Genomic DNA, 19088 nt, shown 5'->3' on the forward strand with positions numbered 1-19088 from the left:
GAAAAATTTGACAGTTTAGCAATAGTAGTCTACCTGGAACCAATCTGTGGGCCACCACGTCTGTCACACGGAGTTTTTTGGAAAATAAGATTGCTACCCCTTTTGTTTTACCTTCCGGATTGTTACTAAAGAATGAGAGAGGGAAGTGGCGGTCCGATAAGGAGGGGGGCCTCAGGCCTGTCTTAAAGTGTGTTTCCTGAATTAGGGCTACATCTACCTTATCCAACCATAATGATCTAAGTAGTTTGGATCTTTTTTCAGGTACATTAAGCCCTTTAACATTAAACGAGGAGATTTTAATTCGGTTAGGAGCACTCATGGTGTCCAAATAAGGGGATCAGCAGCACGGTTCCCAGGGAAACTACCACAGAAGAGAGACAGAGATATAGAAAGAGGAGAGAGGAGTTAGAACAAAAGAAAAGAGGAATAGAAAAATAAACCATTATAAAGCACCCGCCGTGGAGACCGCGTCCCAACGATAGGATCACAGCTCCAGGGGATAGTGTTATACTAAGCGGGTAGGGGGACAAGGGAGTCGTCGTCAGGAGACGCAAACATCGAAATGCAAGTACGAACAGCTTAGAAGCATTCACAAAAAAGAACATATAGCTATCTAGCACCGGAATACTAGGAGTAACATCTAAAGACCATAACCACCACACATGTAGAAGATAACGTTGCAAAATCAATTAAAGTACCAGGAGGGCCACGTAGGAGGATCTCAGCCCCACTAAGAGGCGGAGCAATACACCAACTGAAAAATCCAAGAGGTAGAGAGCGTCCAGTCAGGTATCATCCGTGGCAGAGGACACTGCGACAGCGGTCGGAGCCTTTTTGGCATAGCGGACTGTCTGCCAGGGGGGGCTTCTTTGTTTATGTTGCGGCAGTTGTAGTTGCGGGATTTCCGCCTCCCAGGCTGGGATGGCCAGTTCCGGCAGTCCCAGTGCAGCACAAAAGGACGGTAAATCGGAAGAATTTTGCAGGAAGAATACTTTCCCAGAATAGGAAACTTGTAGGTTAAAGGGGAACCCCCAGCGATATTTTAATTGCCGCTTGCGTAGTTCGTCTGTCAAAGGTTTCAATGTCTTGCGTAATTGAAGTGTGTGCCAGGACAAGTCTTGATAAAGGAAGATCGGCGTTCCATTAAAATCCACTTCATCTAGCTGGCGCACTTTGCGCATAATGTCTTCCTTTTGCGTGAAATAATGCAAGCGGCAAATCACGTCGCGGGGTCGGTCTGAAGAAAGTCCACGAGGCTTAAGAGCACGGTGAGCCCTATCAAAGACAATCTCGGTGTCAGGTTCATTTCCCAGCAGTTCATTAAAGATCTTCGTGAGAGCGTCAATGAGACCTGATTGTGGGACATCTTCCGGGAGGCCCCTTATACGGATATTGTTCCGACGTCCCCTGTTATCCATATCAGTCACCCTATTTTGTAGGGAGCGTATTTCCATGGTTTGGGCTGTAAGGATATCCTGCAGGGATCGAAAAAGTGTATCGGAAGTATCTTGGGTCTCCTCAACAGCTGTCAGCCTGTCCGATAATTGTGAGATATCCTTCTTAACAGTCGCCATTTCCTGTCTAATCGTATCCTGAAGATCCTGTTTAGTGGGGAGTGTTTTAAGGAATGAAAATATTTCCTTGAGTTCGTTTCTCTCCCAGGATGGAGGGGGTGCAGGGCCGCCTTTGGACAACGATACAGGCGAGGAAGAGGGCGAAGAAGTAGGACTGGCCGCCATTGATTCTTGATCCGTCTCGGTCGTTGTCGGCTGGAGATAAGGCCTAATGGTCGATTGTGATGAAGGGTTCTTTGGTCGAGGTGTGGGATTGGTTCGGGATGATTTCCTGGGTTTGGTTCTGACCATAATGTAGGAATATAGCAATAAAAGCGTAGTTTGGTCTGAACTGTAGAATGGTGGTGGTGCAGAGCTACATTAGAATGCGTCTATCGAGCAACGACCCCCATCAGCCTGGCATTAATATATCATTGAGGAGCCAGCATCACAGCAATGCGTAGGAATGCAGAGATCACATCTCCAAACAGGTCCTGCCTATTTTGCACATACAGAGAGGCAGGGAAGCTATGTATGGAAGTGGCACTGTAGCTTAAATCCCCTTCAGCTCGAGGACCAGGCACTTTAAGGCCCCAAGGCCAGCAATAAAAGAATACAGGGTGAGAGAGTTTATAAGATGGGGCCCTGTGTGGACCTCTGCCCTACAAGTCAGTCTCAGTGTTATAACAATACACTGGGGATTCCAGCCCCATATAGTGAGATCCGGACTCACCACATCCAGCAATGCCCGGCAGGATCTCTCTGCAGGTGGGCTGCAGACAGCAGCAGAGTGTGCAGGCAGCCAGGGGGATCTGTGTCCGCAACTTGCGGGGGGTAAACGGTCACTTCCGTGGAGCTCCGCGCCGGCCGCGGCCCGCCGCCGGGAGCGGTCCGGAACCCGAGGCCGCGGCTTCGGCGGGCGGGTAAGGCCGCAGTCGGCGGCTCGTATTGAGGTGGATCCTGGGCTCCGTGGAGGACGCGGACAGCGGTAAGAGAGGTCTCAGTGGGATGCGCAGGGTGGTCGCCGGGGAAAGCAGCTGCCTTTATGGATTCCCGCACTGGCCGTGGACAGCCTCTGGGGGCAGCCCGGAACTCGAGGCCCCGGCTTCCAGGGGTGATGAAGGCCTCAATCGGCGGCTTGCAGGGTAATGGTCCCCGGGCTCCGTGAGTGCTGCGGGGAGCGGTAGGGGGGATCCCAGCAGCTGGGCAAGGGAGCTGGGTCCCCACAGAGGGGATAAAGTGTGTGGAAGTGGAGTTATAGCGGGAGCTGAGGAAAAGCTGGACTCCACTGTTCACGAGCCAGGCCACGCCCCCCGATATATATGTTCTATAACAACAATCATATTGATAAATTAATAGTTGGATGAGTGCACCTTAAATTTATCTGGTTTCTTTTTCTTTTCCCCTTCCTATGGGGATTTGACTCCATATCCGTGTTTAAACCAGTTGGTAGCACCTTTATGAGCCTCTTAATTTTGTCCCATATATAGATTGATATAGGTGAATCCCTAAAATAGGGTGCAATTAGATATGACAATAGGCACTCCAACTTTGTGATTGACATCATAATTTATTAATCTCGGTGCGGGTTACCCTCCAGATCTGGTGGAAGCTTATTGCTTGACCAGTATTGGAATTTTTTGGACATTTGTATTGATGCCACACTACGAATCTTCAATAAATTTCATATCGAAGAAGTGGTACTGACTTTTCAGTTGTGGGAACCAGGACGGACATTGTTTGCATTTGGATGCTGTTGGATGATATCTGGAATGTTCTTCTCCTTCCAAAGCAGCAAAAACAACCAATTGTTTGGACCTAATTCCCCAAGCGGTTAGGGCGCTGGTCTGCATATTTCCTCGGAAAGGTCACCAGATATTTGACCAATCTCTCTGGATGTGCCGAAGCTGAAGACAAGGTTAAGCAGGTTTGAAGTCCTGATGAGTCATTAGTCTGGACATCTTTTTCCCAAATCACAATACCTGAAAGCTTTCTTCCCCTACCTCCGAGTACCAGCTGCTGAGCAGGTGCCATCCCTGTCTCTAGCCAATTAAGGTCATAGATATAAAACATTATCATATTAGATGCATTCCTTTTTAAACGTCATCAGCTGCACTTATTATGTGACGCTACCATGCGCCATCTTGTGGTGTCCAAATATATTGCAACTTCAAACAAGATTATTCGTATTTAGTTCAACTGTTAATTAAGATGAATATCTAACAGACCGTACACAGTCCTGTACATCCTCACAGCCTTTTCTCCTCTTTATTATTCTCTAACTTATGTCATCTAACCACACTCTATTTCACTACAACAGGTCTTACCGAGGATGCAAAGATATCTGGGGGATCCCACAGCCCTGTTTCTTCCCCGGACTGTATGACTGAGGATCACAGTGTTGTCATAGATCTGCAGACTGCAAAATCCTCATCAGCAGACGGACAGGACATGATCAATTTTCCGGAGAATGTTACTGAGAAACCAACTTCATGTCAGGAAAAACACCACGCTGACATTTATAGACCCACAGATTATACGCAGCATATGTCTAGTGATATTAAGGAGGAACCCATCACATGTGACGGGGAAGACCTTGCACACACTGATAATTATACTCCCGCGTATCATACACCGTATACATCTACTCATAGTAAGGAGGAACCCATCTCATGTGATGGAGCAGACCTCACACACACTGATAATTATACTCCCACAATTCATACACAGTATACACCTACTCATCTTAAGAAGGAACCAGCCTCATGTAACAGAGGAGACCTCACACACACTGATAATTATACTCCCACAGATCATACACAGTATACATCTACTCATAGTAAGGAGGAATCTGTCTCATGTGACAGAGAGGACCTCACACACACTGATAATTATACTCCCACATATCGTACACCGTATACATCTACTCATCCTAAGGAGGAACCCATCTCATGTGATGGAGAAGACCTCACACACACTGATAATTATACTCCCACAGATCATACACAGTATACATCTACTCATAGTAAGGATGGATCACCTTCATGTGACAGAGAGGACCTCACACACACTGATAATTATACTCCCACATATCGTACACCGTATACATCTACTCATCCTAAGGAGGAACCCATCTCATGTGATGGAGAAGACCTCACACACACTGATAATTATACTCCCACAGATCATACACAGTATACATCTACTCATAGTAAGGATGGATCACCTTCATGTGACAGAGAGGACCTCACACACACTGATAATTATACTCCCACGTATCATACCCCGTATACATCTACTCATCCTAAGGAGGAACCCATCTCATGTGATGGAGGAGACCTCACACACACTGACAATTATACACCCACAATTCATACACAGTATATATCTACTCATCTTAAGAAGGAACCCATCTCATTTGACGGAGGAGACCTCACACACACTGATAATTATACTCCCACAGATAATACACAGTATACATCTACTCATGTTAAGAAGGAATCAGTCTCACGTGATGAAGGAGACCTCACACACACTGACATCTATACACCCTTGTATTATAAATTGGCACAGTACAGTAATACTTTGGAACAGGATGAGGTAGGTCAAAATACACAGAAACAAAGTCAGACCTCGGAGGTAGATTGTGCAGGGCATGATAGAAAGCTGTATCATCTGAAAACCTCCTTGAGCCACCAGAAGGTGCAGAGCACCAGCACTGGCTATAGCAGCTGTGACAGTCAGTTTCCTTCTGCTGCTCATCTCCTCCAGCTTCATGAAAGTCGGAGACAAAACAAATCGGTTCCATTTCCAGAGTATGGGAAACACTTTACCAGGGAGAACTTTTCCTTCTCTGTTTATGGGAATTGTTTTACCCAGCGATCAAGACACAGCAGACCTCAGAGAGTTCAGGCAGGCGAGAAGCGCTACGTGTGCTCGGAATGTGGCAAGTCTTTTAAAAGGAACTCCAACCTGGTGACGCACCGGCGAATTCACACGGGGGAGAAGCCCTACTGCTGCTCGGTGTGCGGGAAGCGGTTCATCAGCAATTCGGACTGCGTCATCCATCAGAGGATACACACTGGAGAGAAGCCCTACCCCTGCTCTCTCTGCGGGAGATGTTTCGTCAGCAACTCCCACCGGATATCGCACCAGCGCAGTCACATGGCGGAGAAGCCGCATCCCTGCCTGCACTGCGGGAAACGCTTCAGGTGTAAATCCGACCTTACCGCTCACCAGAGGCGGCACACCGGGGAAAAGCCGCATCCCTGCTCTGAGTGCGACAAGTGTTTTACCAGCAAGTCCTCTCTTATTAGACACCAGAGCGGTCACGACGATAGTTCCCATCAGCAGACTTGCATTGGAGGAAGTGTTGTGTTATAATGACTATTAATTGTAATGGTTTTACCCACTCAAAAATGTTTTTAGTTCCATGCCATGTTCGCATTCTTCCTATCAGAAGATATTCCAAGCCACATGGCTACTTCAAAGTAGGCCAGATGGTTATTTAAAAATCTGCATAAATATATATTTACGCCCTTCCTGTTGGTGTTCTGTTGTTCATTATTAACATTGGCCTTGTAACATGGATTTTCCAGAGGTTTGTACACAAGGCATGTCCTCATTGTATCCTTTGATTCAATTAGCTACCTGTCCCAACAGGATTTACTTTTTTCCCCACAGTTGTCTGGGGAGACTTATGCGAAATTGTCCTCATCGATCATGTGCGCCGAAAAGGGAGGGGTTTTAAGGCTCTACATATACCCCATAATTGTACAGAGAAAGATAACTGCACCCTTAATTAAAAGAGGGAAGTCTCTTCTTTATAAAGTAGGTGCCTCCTTGCTAATAGAAGTTACTGCTTGGTGGACAGTAGGATTACCAGGAAAAAAAAACCTATACGCCATAAAATTCATGGAGCCTTTAGATCTGACTTCCATAAATTCAGGGTACACTCATTTGAAAAGAAGGGAGGGGTCTCATCTTTTAAATTATGGGGCCCCTTAGTACTAAATGTCTGGTGATCATGCAGTTTTGTGTGTAAATTACTCAAAATGGTCTCAATAAGAGGTCCTCACACAATCATCGGTGAGCAACTGTTAGTTCCATCCGTGACTGCTCCATCATCCTAACGCATTACAATACGTTTCCACATCTGATGAAGTAGGCTGCATCCTGCAAAACGCGTCATGCTTATGGGAATTATATACATTTTATGGATCACTGTCCACTCCAAATTTGGAGGAGTAAATAAATATTGAACCACAATGTTGGAACCTTCATTACGTTACCGGTACACCTGCGCCAATGACATTTATTTCCTCTCAGGTCTTTTCTCTCAAGTCATGAGCTAGCAGCTGGTTTCTCAGTTGCCCAGGTTGCCAGCCATCTAGCAGCTAAACCCCTGCTTCAGGCCGTAGCTCACCCAGTGACTTTAATTGACGAGATGCTAATTCTCCTGTCACTGACCACTGATAATGACATTGGTACTGGCAGATTATTTGCAGTAGTCTTTTCTTTCAATTAGTGGATCCCAATTGCTGGAGGTTGCCTAGGTTTTAGGAGTAAGGACAGTTAGGGGTTAATACTAGACATTTGGGACATTATGAATAAGCACAGTCCGTGATAACATGGTTCAGTACACTAAAGATCAGTCCGGGGGCACTTGAGGTAGCGTTGGGCACTGGTACATGGACGCGGTAATCTGGCAACGCAACATCCACTTTGCTGGGTTAATATAGCGGCTGATGCATGCAAGGCAGTGGTGATGGAACTCAGGAGTCCAAACAGTGACACACTTGCGACTCTTACAAAGTGCCCATAAGACAGACCATCTCCATGCGTGTGAGTAGCCACCTCCCAGGAACACCCAGCACACTTTTAACTGATATTCCCAGCTGAAGGTATCTCTCAGCACAAGTGGATACCTCCTGACCCCCTCCCCACCAACACATCTCACAGGGGTTCCCTCAGCCTTCACCCATCCCCCACCCTCTCTCCAGCCGCTACCTCTCCTCCTTCCTGCAATCTCTGTATAATCTCCCTGCAGCATATTCATGTGTTGCGCATCTTTTACCTTAGTCATGCAGCGCCATTGTGACTTCACCTCCTATCCTGGAGACTCACTTGTCCCCGACAACCTGACTGTGCAAAGGCAAAACGTTGTCAGAAGGAAAAATGTAAGAATAGGATTTTAATTACCTACCGGTAAATCCTTTTTTCGTAGTCCGTAGAGGTTGCTGGGGTCCATTTTATTACCATGGGGTATAGATGGGTCTACTAGGAGCCATGGACACTTTAAGAGATTAATAGTGTGGGCTGGCTCCTCCCTCTATGCCCCTCCTACCAGACTTCGTCTAGAAACTGTGTCCAAGGAGATGGACATACTTTGAGGGAAGGAAATACACAGATAGTGGTGAGATTCACACCAGCTCACACATACAACAACAGGAAAGCCAAGCTAACCAACTCGCAACAATTCAGCAAAGGCTGAACCAACAATACTGAACCAAGTAACAATGCAGGAATACGAAGCAATGGGCGTGCGCCCAGCATCCTCTACGGCCTACGAGAAAAGGATTTACCGGTAGGTAATTAAAATCCTATTTTCTCTTACGTCCTAGAGGATGCTGGTGTCCATTTTAGTACCATGGGGATGTACCAAAGCTCCCAGAACGGAATGGAGAGTGCTGAGGTTCCTGCAGTACCGATTGACCAAACTTTAGGCCAAAGTATCGAACTTGTAGAACTTAGCAAACGTGTTCGACTCTGACCAAGTAGCTGCTCTGCAAAGCTGTAAAGCCGAGACACCCCGGGCAGCCACCCAGGAAGAACCCACCTTACGAGTAGAGTGGTCCTTAACAGATTTTGGACACGGCAAGCCTGCCGTAGAATCTGATCCAGCGAGAAATTGTCTGCTTAGAAGCAGGACACCCAACCTTGTTGGGATCATAAAGGACAAACAGAGCTTCTGACTTCCTGTGATGAGAACTACTCTTCACATATATATAAGCCCTCACAACATCCAAGGACCTTGAGGTAATTGAGGAGTCAGTAGCCACTGGCACCACAATAGGTTGGTTGATATGAAAGGCCGACACAACCTTTGGAAGAAATTGCTGACGCGTTCTGAGCTCAGCTCTATCTGCATGGAAAATCAAGTAGCGGCTTCTGCATGATAATGCCCCCAATTCCGACACACGTCTAGCAGACGCGAATGCCAACAGTGTGACCACCTTCCAAGTAACAAACTTGACATCCACGTCCTGTAACGGCTCAAACCAATCCAATTGCAGGAACTGCAGCACCACATTAAGATCCCAAGGTGCCGTAGGAGGCACAAAGGGTAGTTGAATGTGCAGAACCCCTTTCAAGAATGTCTGAACCTCAGGAAGAGCAGCCAATTGCTTCTGGAAGAAAATGGACAAGGCTGGAATCTGGACCTTTATGCAGCCCAAGCGTAGGCCCACTTCCACACCTGCTTGCAGAAAGAGGAGAAACTGTCCCAGTTAAAACCACTGTAGGAAACTTCTTGGATTCACACCAAGACACATACTTTTTCCAAATCCGATGGTAATGTTTTGACATTACTCCCTTCCAAGCCTGTATCAGGGTAGGAATGACCTTGGTTGGAATGCCCTTCCGAGCTAAAATCTGGCGTTCAACCTCCATGCCGTCAAACGTAGCCAGGGTAAGTCTTGATAGGCGAACGTCCCCTGTTGTAGAAGGTCCTCACGAAGTGGAAGAGGCCTCGGATCCTCCAGCAGTAATTCCAGAAGATCCGCGTACCAAGCTCTTCTTGGCCAGTCTGGAGCAATGAGGATCGCCTGAACTCTTGTTCTTTTTATGAGTTTCAGAATCCTTGGGATGAGTGGAAGTGGAGGGAACACTGACTGGTACATCCACGGAGTTACCAGTGCGTCCACCACCACTGCGTGTGGGTCTCTCGACCTGGAACAGTACCTCCGAAGCTTCTTGTTGAGGCGAGAGGCCATCATGTCTATATGAGTTACACACCATCGGCTTGTCACTTCTGCGAACACCTCCGGGTGAAGGCCCCATTCTCCTGGATGGATATCGTGTCTGCTGAGGAAGTCCGCTTCCCAGTTGTCCACTCCCGGAATGAAGACGGCTGACAGAACCACTGCGTGCTTTTCTGCCCAAGGAGGATTCTTGTTACCTCTGACATAGCCGCTCTGCTCTTGATTCCGCCCTATCGGTTTATGTAAGACACTGCCATTAAATTGTCCGACTGAACCTGAATTGTCTGATTTTGCAGAAGATGTGCCGCTTGTAGGAGGCCGTTGTATATGGCCTGTAGTTCCAGAATGTTTATTGGAAGGATGGATTCCAGACTTAACCACTTTCCTTGGAAGTTTTCCCCTTGGGTAACTGCTCTCCAACCTCTGAGACTTGCATCCGTGGTTAGAAGGATCCAATTCTGAATCCCGAACCTGCAGCCTTCGAGTAGGGGAGAAGTTTGCAGCCACCAGAGGAGTGAAATTCTGGCTTTCGGCGACAGGCGTATACGCTGGTGCATGTGAAGATGTGATCCCAACATTTTTGTCTAGGAGATCTAGTTGGAAGAACCTTGCATGGAATCTTCCATACTGTAGAGCCTCGTAGGAGGCAACCATCTTCCCCAGAAGGCGAATGCACTGATGAACCGATACCCGGGCTGGCTTCAGGACATCCCGGACCATTGATTTGATCATCAACGCTTTCTCCACCAGTAGAAACACCCTCTCTGTGTCGAGTAACATCCCCAGGAAAGGCCGTTTCCTTGTCGGCTCCAAATGGGACTTTGGAAGGTTCAGGATCCACCCATGATCCTGGAGTAGTTGAGTTGAGAGAGCAATACTCTGCAACATCCTCTCCTTGGAAGATGCTTTTATCAGCAGATCATCCAGATATGGAATTATGTTCACTCCCTGTCTGCGGAGGAGTAACATCATCTCTGCCATGACCTTGGTGAACACCCTCGGTGCTGTGGAGAGGCCAAATGGCAGTTCCTGGAACTGATAGTGACAGTCAAGCAGCGCAAATCTGAGATAAGCGTGGTGAGGCGAACAGATCAGAATGTGAAGGTATGCATCCTTGACATCCAGGGATACTAGGAATTCCCCCTCCTCCAGACCTGAGATCACCGCTCTCAGAGACTCCATCTTGAATTTGAATTCCCTCAAGTAGGGGTTCAATGATTTTAGGTTTAATATCGGCCTTACCGAACCATACGGTTTCGGTACCACAAACAGGTTTGAGTGATACCCCTTGTGTTTGAGTAATAACCCTTGTGTCTCTGGTAAATACCGTTGAAAAAAACTTGTTTAGTTTGTTTGCTATGTCATTATCATTTTTGATTAAGACTGGATATACACTTACACACCCACACAGGAAAATGTCACAGTTTCCCCCAAAGTAGCTGCAGAGAAGCACAGAGTATAAGGAGCCAGCCACACAGCACCCCTGTGGGCAGTTATTATGATAAAAGCCCAGCGCTGACAAACCAACCTTAATAGGTTGATTAGTACTAACAACACACTCCCCCCCCCCCCCCCCCCCCCCTCTCCCTGTCTATAACACCCTGGTACCGCAGAGGATAACTGGAGTTATGTGGAGGTCAGCGCTCCCTGTCAGCGTCTTGCTTCCTATGATCTGCAGGGAGAAAATGGCACTGGTGAGTGCTGGATCCGCTCTGAGAAGTCCCGCCCCCTGTAATGGCGCACGGCTTCCTGCACAATTTGATTATGATGGCCTTAAGTTTTGTATGCCAACAGCGGGATTAGCCCGTTAGCTGCTTGTACCAGTTTAGGGTGATCTCGCTGGCCCAGGATGCCCCTCCAAGCGCCTACACTGTGTGTTGCTGAGCCTTCATGGAGCGCAGCCTGTCAGAGCTGTGCTCCCACTGTGTCGAAATTCTCGTCGGCGACCTGCTAATCGGGCCACCGGCGCTGTACTCACCACTCTTCTTTCTTCTGGCTCTGTTAGGGGGTGGCGGGCGTGAGCGGTCGCCTCATGACCTTGCGATCAGCACCCTCAGGAGCTCAGTGTCCTGTCAGCGGAGATAGAGAACCATTAACTTCAAGAGTTGGTTGCTACTCTCCCCCCTCCCCCCCTAAGTATCACGAAGCAGGGAGGCTGTTGCCAGCAGCCTTCCTGTAACCTAATTACTCTATTAAAACAAAAAACTAAGAAAACTCCTAGGAGCTCCCCTAGCTGTGACCGGCTCCTCCGGGCACATTTTCTAAACTGAGTCTGGCAGGAGGGGCATAGAGGGAGGAGCCAGCCCACACTATTAAACTCTTAAAGTGCCCATGGCTCCTACTGGACCCGTCTATACCCCATGGTACGAAAATAGACCCCAGCATCCTCTAGGACGTACGGGAAAAAGAAAATTACTTATACCGTCCTTGCCTGCTTTCCCGGAAGTTTCGGGTGACTACTGAATTTTGTAGAGTTCTCCTGGTCTCCCGTGAGAACAGGTCACCCTCCCGCATCTCACCCACTTTCCTAGTGATGTTGGCAGAGCCTACATTTTTGTTGACACCTATAAAGTCATCGTGGCCCTGCTGCCTAATGATACAAAGCGGCATTGTGCATCAGAGGGAAGGGGCCATGATGAAACAGATCCCATGTCTGATTAGTGGTTCTGTCCAGTTATCTGGGGAAGAGAAAATATTTGGAAGTTTTCCATCTGTTTTCCTCCCAGGATGAAAGATGAAAACCGCTTGGACCAAGGTCCAGATTGTAGTGGAACGGTCAAAAACCTCCCATCCAAAACAGAGACAAGTGACTGGCATCCTGGTCAACCTTTGTCATGCATGTTCATCCATTATTAAACATCTCACACCACTTTCTCACATTACTATACACCTGCTTTAATGGACGATACACCATGGCAGGTCTCACTTTCTGCACATTTAAGAATTGAATAACGCTCCGCATTTCCCAGTTGGAGGGATTCTGTATTGTATGGTTAACAGCACGCCCCTTAGGTAGATCACCCGACTATGAATATGGGAGGGTGAATGACCTGCGCGGCGGGAGTAAGCAAGTGCTCTTTATTTTTTTGATTACCGTCATTAATAAATCTTGAGTTTTGTGGAATCAACCAATCCAAAGGATACATGGAGCTTAACCAAATCAAAGGGGTTTCAGTGGGATCCTGCCATCTTTTAATATTACTTACACTTTTGATGTAGTTAATAGTTAGTGCTGTTCCTTCCAGTATAGAAGAAAGTGAACGTGGGTCTGACACTTCCTAGGTGTGAAAACATAGGTCCACTTTGGAACTGCGTGTCATACTTTTATTATACCTTTATTCTGAGGGCTCTCTGCACTCTAAACAAAATATTATAGCTCTGAAAAATCATGTAGACAATACAGAAAAATCCATAAATACGAGGGAAGAATGTAGGCAGTCCTGACCACCTTGTACCTCACTTCTCACCGGGCACAATGGATGGCACATAAGGATTTTTAGGCCTATCATGTTTCCCAGCAGTCCCAATGTCTGGTGGTACATGGGCAAACCTTTGACCTGCATTTGTTTTGAAACAGGTCCGAATAACCAGAGGTTGTATGGGAAACTGAAACCAAGGCTTGCATTGGTCATTGGGATATAAACCAGGTCTGGTCAGGATGAGGTGAGGGCCATGTCTAATGGTGGGACAAGATGGTCTAGAGAAGGCCTGGCCAACCTGTGTCTCTTTAGCTGTTGTGAAACTACAAGTCCCAGCATGATTTACCAGCTGATCGGTGTGAGGGTATGCTGGAATTTGTAGTTTCACAACAGCTGGAGAACCACAGGTTGGCCAGGCCTTGGCTAGAGCTTCATAATACTTGGAAATCATGGTGTTCTGCTGCTGTAATGCAACATAATAGGCTTTTCATATAGGCAGCAAGTGATTGTCCACATAAGCTCTGCCACCCCTTCCTCTTTCATCAGTCCTTCTATGGCTTTACCACTTTGTCTTGGTATTGCCTTCCTGGTAACCTTCCACTACTGCCCTCAATGACCGGCGTCAATCAACCACCGGTCACTCACCAACTGAAGGGCGCAGCTGTGAACTAGTTGTAGGAGAGTAGTGGCTGCCAGTTCTTGGCTCATTCACAGTCACCTGGAGCTGCTTACCTGTAGGTGTTGGCTGTAGCCGCTGCAGCACCTCTTGGCTGGTGACTGCAGCTGGATGCTCCTGTCTGCTCACTTAGGATCAGGGCTGTAGCCTTTATAAAGGAATTTCTGTGACCAAAGGTGCTCATTCCTCAAAGAAAAACCTTATATGGACACTGAAATATCTTTCTGTATTAGTGATGACCACGCTGGACTACAAGATGTGTTCATTCTCCATTGGTTGCTCACATGAAGAGCTACAGTACATTCATTCATGGTGGGGAGATGGACTAAGCTTTGGAGAGAGATAAAGTGGAGACGTTACCATAGTCTTTGAAATGACAGTTGTCTAGGGCAACTACTCTATCTCACTCTGAAGACTTTATACATCTCCCCTCTAATGAGAAATCCTAAATGATGGTGTTTATAAAGGTAAGTTATCTCAAGGCGATTGCTGAATATTGATACACCACCGAAAGCCTACTAGTTAGAAATACTGGCTATAAGATTTGCATGCATAATATCAGTTGATATCTGGTTTGTCTAAATCACTATGGATGTCTAGAAGGAACTCCCAAAATGATGGAGACAAGTCCAAACGTCTTTAAATCTAGAAGAAGATCCAGAGAAGCAGTGTAAAATAATAGCAAACAATTCCCAACACGTTTCGTTCTAAACAGCACAGAACTTCCTCAGGGGGAAAAAGCGTAAAGACGGGTATAATTCCAGACATCAAAATGACTTCAATTCTATCCTCTTTTGTCAAAGCCATCTTCAGTTACCTGCAACAAAAAAGTGTTGTAACTTTTAAACCATAACTGTTATTTCAAATCTGTTTGCAGCAATAAACTTTTCAGCAAATTCTGATGTTGTTTGACATGTTACATGACCCCCTTTCCATTTGAAAAAACTGACAGATTCAAGATAGCCGATTTCAAGATGGCGCCCATGTTCTACATACCCTGATAGCCCACCTCACCCATACCTTACTGGAGAACTGTTTTCCCATTTCCTGCACAGTTTTTGAAACAAAAGGGCGTACTGCGACTTTTGAATCACCCTGTATTTTATTCACTTTAATATATCTTCCCTGTTACCACTGTCATTTAACATATTTTCTTTTTCCCATTTTGCAATTATACCTGTCTTTCCGCTGATGAAGTTCTGTGCTGTGTAAAACAAAACGTATTGGAGCTTGTTTGCTATTGTTTTTATTTTATTTTGAAACAAAAGGGTGTACTGCAACTTTTGAATCACCCTGTATAATAATTAACAATAGCGAAGTTGATCTGTACTTGTTTTATACAAATAATATATATATATATATATATACATATATACACACACACACACACACATACACACACACTGCACATGGTAACAATTTGTTTTATTACCTCAAGAAGGTGCATATAAGTTCTACCTATATCAAAAATAACATCATTATCACAAAAAAACTATTCTATAGCAATAATGATCTTGGAGTCTATTAAATGATTAGGTGGAACATAGCACAAACTTTACAGCAAGAGAGCAAATAAAACAGATCTCCAGAATGTTTCCTTGGTAAGACCAATAGTGGGAGTGGCCTGGTGTACCTTGGTACGCTACCCCGCCACTTCTCCTAATGCTGTGATTTAACAGTCAAATTCCATTTGCTTTTTATTTCCCACACTGCCACGTCTAAATTTCCACTTCGGATGCTAGATAAGACCATATAAATAAATACAACTTCGTGTAAACCAATGATATTCTTTTCGACAAAATGCATTTTCACAATCCCGCAGATGTGACCAGTCGCAGTTCAAAAAAAGATCCGAAACTATTTCGGGATATGAACGTTCTGATGTCTTACGAGAGACGTCTTACGTGAAAAGCATTTCCCGCACTCAGTGCAACAATATGGCCTCTCCCCCGTGTGACTTCTCTGGTGCGATATTAGGTCCGAGTTGTTGATGAAATATTTCCCGCACTCGGTGCAAGCGAATGTGTTTTCTCCCGTGTGGATTCTCTGATGCCGAACGAGGTAGGAGCTACTGTTAAAGCTTTTCCCGCACTCAGAACAAGGATAGGACTCCTTTCCTGAGTGGATTTCCTGATGCTTAACGAACTCCGAATCGCTGGTAAAACATTTCCCGCACTCGTAGCAGGAAAACGGTTTCCCCCCGGCGTGAACGAGCCGATGCCGAACCAGATTCGACCTCCTGCTAAAACGTTTCTCACAGTCCTCGCACGAGTAGGGTTTCACCCCCGTGTGAATCCTCTGGTGTTTAACCATCGCCGATTTCCGCATAAAGCACTTGCCGCACTCGGAGCAGGTGAAGGACTTCTCCCCTGTGTGAATTATCTGATGGGTAACGAGATAGGAGTAGCTCCTGAAGCACTTCCCGCAGTCGGGACAGGAGAAGGGTTTCTCGCCCGTGTGAATCCTCTCATGGGTGAGAAGCCTCGAGCTACTGCTAAAGCATTTCCCGCACTCTGAGCAGGAGTAGGGTTTCTCGCCCGTGTGGCTTCTTTGGTGCACGACGAGTTCGGAGCTGGTGAAGCAGCACTTGCCGCATTCAGAGCAGGAGTAGGGCTTTTCCCCCGTGTGAAATCGCATATGGATGATCAGGTAGGAATGACTATAGAAGCATTTCCCACACAAAGTGCAGGAATAGGACTTTGGACTAGTGTGAACCCGCTGGTGTTTCATTAGATTTGAGTTACGGGTGAAGCACCTGCCACACTCGGCACAGCAATATGGTGTCTCCCCGGTGTGAAACCGCTCATGCAGCACCAGGTAGGAGTGGCTCTTGAACATCTTCCCACATACAGAGCAAGTGTAAGATTGATCATTTGAGTGAGTTCTTTGATGGTTCATTAGGTTGGAGTTACGGATGAAGCATTTGCCGCACTCAGGGCAGGTATACGGTTTCTCCCCCGTGTGACTCCTCTCGTGACGCACAAGATCAGATTTTTTGTAAAAAGAAGTCCCACAATCTGGGCAGGAATAGGGCTTCACCCCGGTGTGGCATTTCAGGTGCTCACTGAGAGTCGCCTTCCAGGTAAAGCTCTTCTTACATACAGGGCATGAAAATGGCTTCTCTCCAGTGTGAATTCTCTGGTGTCTGTTGAGTACTGAGCGCTGGGTGAAACATTTTCCACATATGTCACAGGGGAATGATTTCCCTGGAAAACATTTCCCAAGTTCAGATGAGGAAAGCAGTGTATTCGCTTCAATTTCCTGATAATTTTCTTCCTCAGATGAGACTGATTCCTCCTTAATATGAGTAACTATATACTGTGTATGATCTGTGGGAGTATAATTATCAGTGTGTGTAAGGTCTCCTGCGTCACACAAGACAGATTCCTCCTTAACATGAATAGATGTATACGGTGTATGATTTGTGGGTGTATAAATGTCAGTGTCTGTGAGGTCTTCTCTATCACACAAGACTGATTCCTCTTTAATATGAGTAGCTCTATACTGTGTATGATATGTGGGAGTATAATTATCAGTGTGTGTGAGGTCTTCTCTGTCACATGAGACTGGTTCCTCCTTACTAGGAGTAGATGTATACTGTGTATGATCTGTTGGTTTATAATTATCAGTGTGCGTGAGGTCTTCTCCATCACATGAGGCTGATTCCTCCTTAATATGAGTTGATGTATACTGTGTATATGTGGGAGTATAATTATCAGTGTGTGTGAGGTCTTCTCCATCACATGAGGCTGATTCCTCCTTAATATGAGTTGATGTATACTGTGTATATGTGGGAGTATAATTATCAGTGTGTGTGAGGTCTTCTCCATCACATGAGGCTGATTCCTCCTTAATATGAGTAGATGCATACTGTGTATGGTATGTGGGTTTATAATTATCAGTGTGTGTGAGGTCTTCTCCATCACATGAGACCGGTTCCTCCTTACTATGAGTAGATGTATACTGTGTATGATCTGTGGGAGTATAATTATCAGTGTATCTGAGGTCTTCTCCATCACATGAAACCGGTTCCTCCTTAATATGAGTAGATGTATACGGTAAATGATCTGTGGGAGTATAATTATCAGTGGGCGTGAGGTTTCCTTCCTGACATGAAGTTGGTTTCTCAGTAACATTCTCCGGACAGTTGATAATGTCCCCGCCAACTGCTGATGAGGATACTGCATGCTGGATATCTATAACACTGTGATCCTCAGTCATACATTCCGGGGAAGAAATAGGGTCGTGGAAACCTTCAGAAATTTTTGTTTCCCCAATGAGACCTGTGTGAGAGAAATACATTGTGGTTAGATTATATAAATACAGGGATAATAAGGAGGAGCAAAGGCTGCAGCTGCTATAGGTAGGGGGAGGTGTAGGCTATGGCAAGATAGGGTGTAGTCTGTCATACCACCAGTTCCAGGTGCTATAGGCTGAGAGAGGGGGTGGTGTAGGCTAAGGAAGGACAGGGTGTAGTCTGTGGTACCATCAGCTGCAGGTGCTATAGGTAGGGGGGAGGAGGAGGTGTGGTCTATGGCAGGACAGGGTGGAGTCTGTAGTACTGTCAGCTTCAGGTGCTACAGGCTGAGGGAGGAGGAGGTGTAGTCTGTGGCTGGACAGGGTGGAGTCTGTGGTACAGTCGGTTGTAGGTGCTATAGACTGAGGGAGGAGGAGGTGTAGTTTATGGCTGGACACGGTGTAGTCTGTAGTACCGTCAGCTGCAGGTGCTATAGGCTGAGGGAGGAGAAGGAGAAGTTTATGGCAGGACAGGGTGTAGTCTGTGGTACCATCAGCTGCAAGTACTATAGGTAGGGGGGAGGAGGAGGAGGTGTAGTCTATGGCAGGACAGGGTGGAGTCTGTGGTAACATCAGTGGCAGGTGCTATATGCTGAGGGAGGAGGAGGTGTATTCTGTGGCAGGACTGGGTGCAGTCTGTGGTACCGTCAGCTGCAAGTGCTATAGGCTGAGGGAGGAGGAGGTGTAGTCTATGGCAGGACAAGGTGGAGTCTGTGGTACCGCCGGCTGCAGGCGCTACAGGTTGAGGGAGGAGGAGGTGTGGTCTATGGCAGGACAGGTTGGAGTCTATGGCAGAAAGCCTCTCACCCCCAATCAGTCTCCACACTCCCACAGCCCAAAAATACACAGACTGTTTCCTGCGTGATTTAAAATCAAATTATTTTTTTTATTGTTTTTGAATTAAATACAATTCAATAAAAGTAACATTGAGAAAACCATTTCGTGTGGTCTCTTGTTTAGATAATACAATTACAAAGTACTGTAAGTAGACAGATACAATGATATTTCACCAAGTATAATCCTAGATCAAGGATATAGAAAGAGATATAGGTGGTCATTCCGAGTTGTTCGCTCGGTAATTTTCTTCGCATCGCAGCGATTTTCCGCTAATTGCGCATGCGCAATGTTCGCACTGCGACTGCGCCAAGTAAATATGCTAAGA

General features: G+C 46.3%; 2 protein-coding genes across 3 annotated transcripts in view; one reads left to right on the forward strand and one right to left on the reverse strand.

Annotated features, from left to right (window-relative positions):
* LOC134984006 (uncharacterized) overlaps nucleotides 1-6096 on the forward strand; it is a 215462-nt gene extending 209366 nt beyond the window's left edge. The window contains exon 12 of the mRNA XM_063949664.1: nucleotides 3874-6096. Within this exon, the coding sequence (XP_063805734.1) occupies nucleotides 3874-5936 (2063 nt within the window). The 3' untranslated portion in view covers nucleotides 5937-6096. The remainder of the gene's footprint in view (nucleotides 1-3873) is intronic.
* Nucleotides 6097-15040: 8944 nt separating this feature from the next.
* LOC134983942 (zinc finger protein 345-like) overlaps nucleotides 15041-19088 on the reverse strand; it is a 34639-nt gene continuing 30591 nt past the window's right edge. For both annotated transcript variants that reach the window (XM_063949556.1, XM_063949555.1), the window contains exon 4: nucleotides 15041-17913. In XM_063949556.1, the coding sequence (XP_063805626.1) occupies nucleotides 15488-17913 (2426 nt within the window). In that variant the 3' untranslated portion in view covers nucleotides 15041-15487. The remainder of the gene's footprint in view (nucleotides 17914-19088) is intronic.

Source organism: Pseudophryne corroboree (genome assembly GCF_028390025.1).
Source record: "Pseudophryne corroboree isolate aPseCor3 chromosome 3 unlocalized genomic scaffold, aPseCor3.hap2 SUPER_3_unloc_3, whole genome shotgun sequence".
NCBI classification, from domain to species: domain Eukaryota; kingdom Metazoa; phylum Chordata; class Amphibia; order Anura; family Myobatrachidae; genus Pseudophryne; species Pseudophryne corroboree.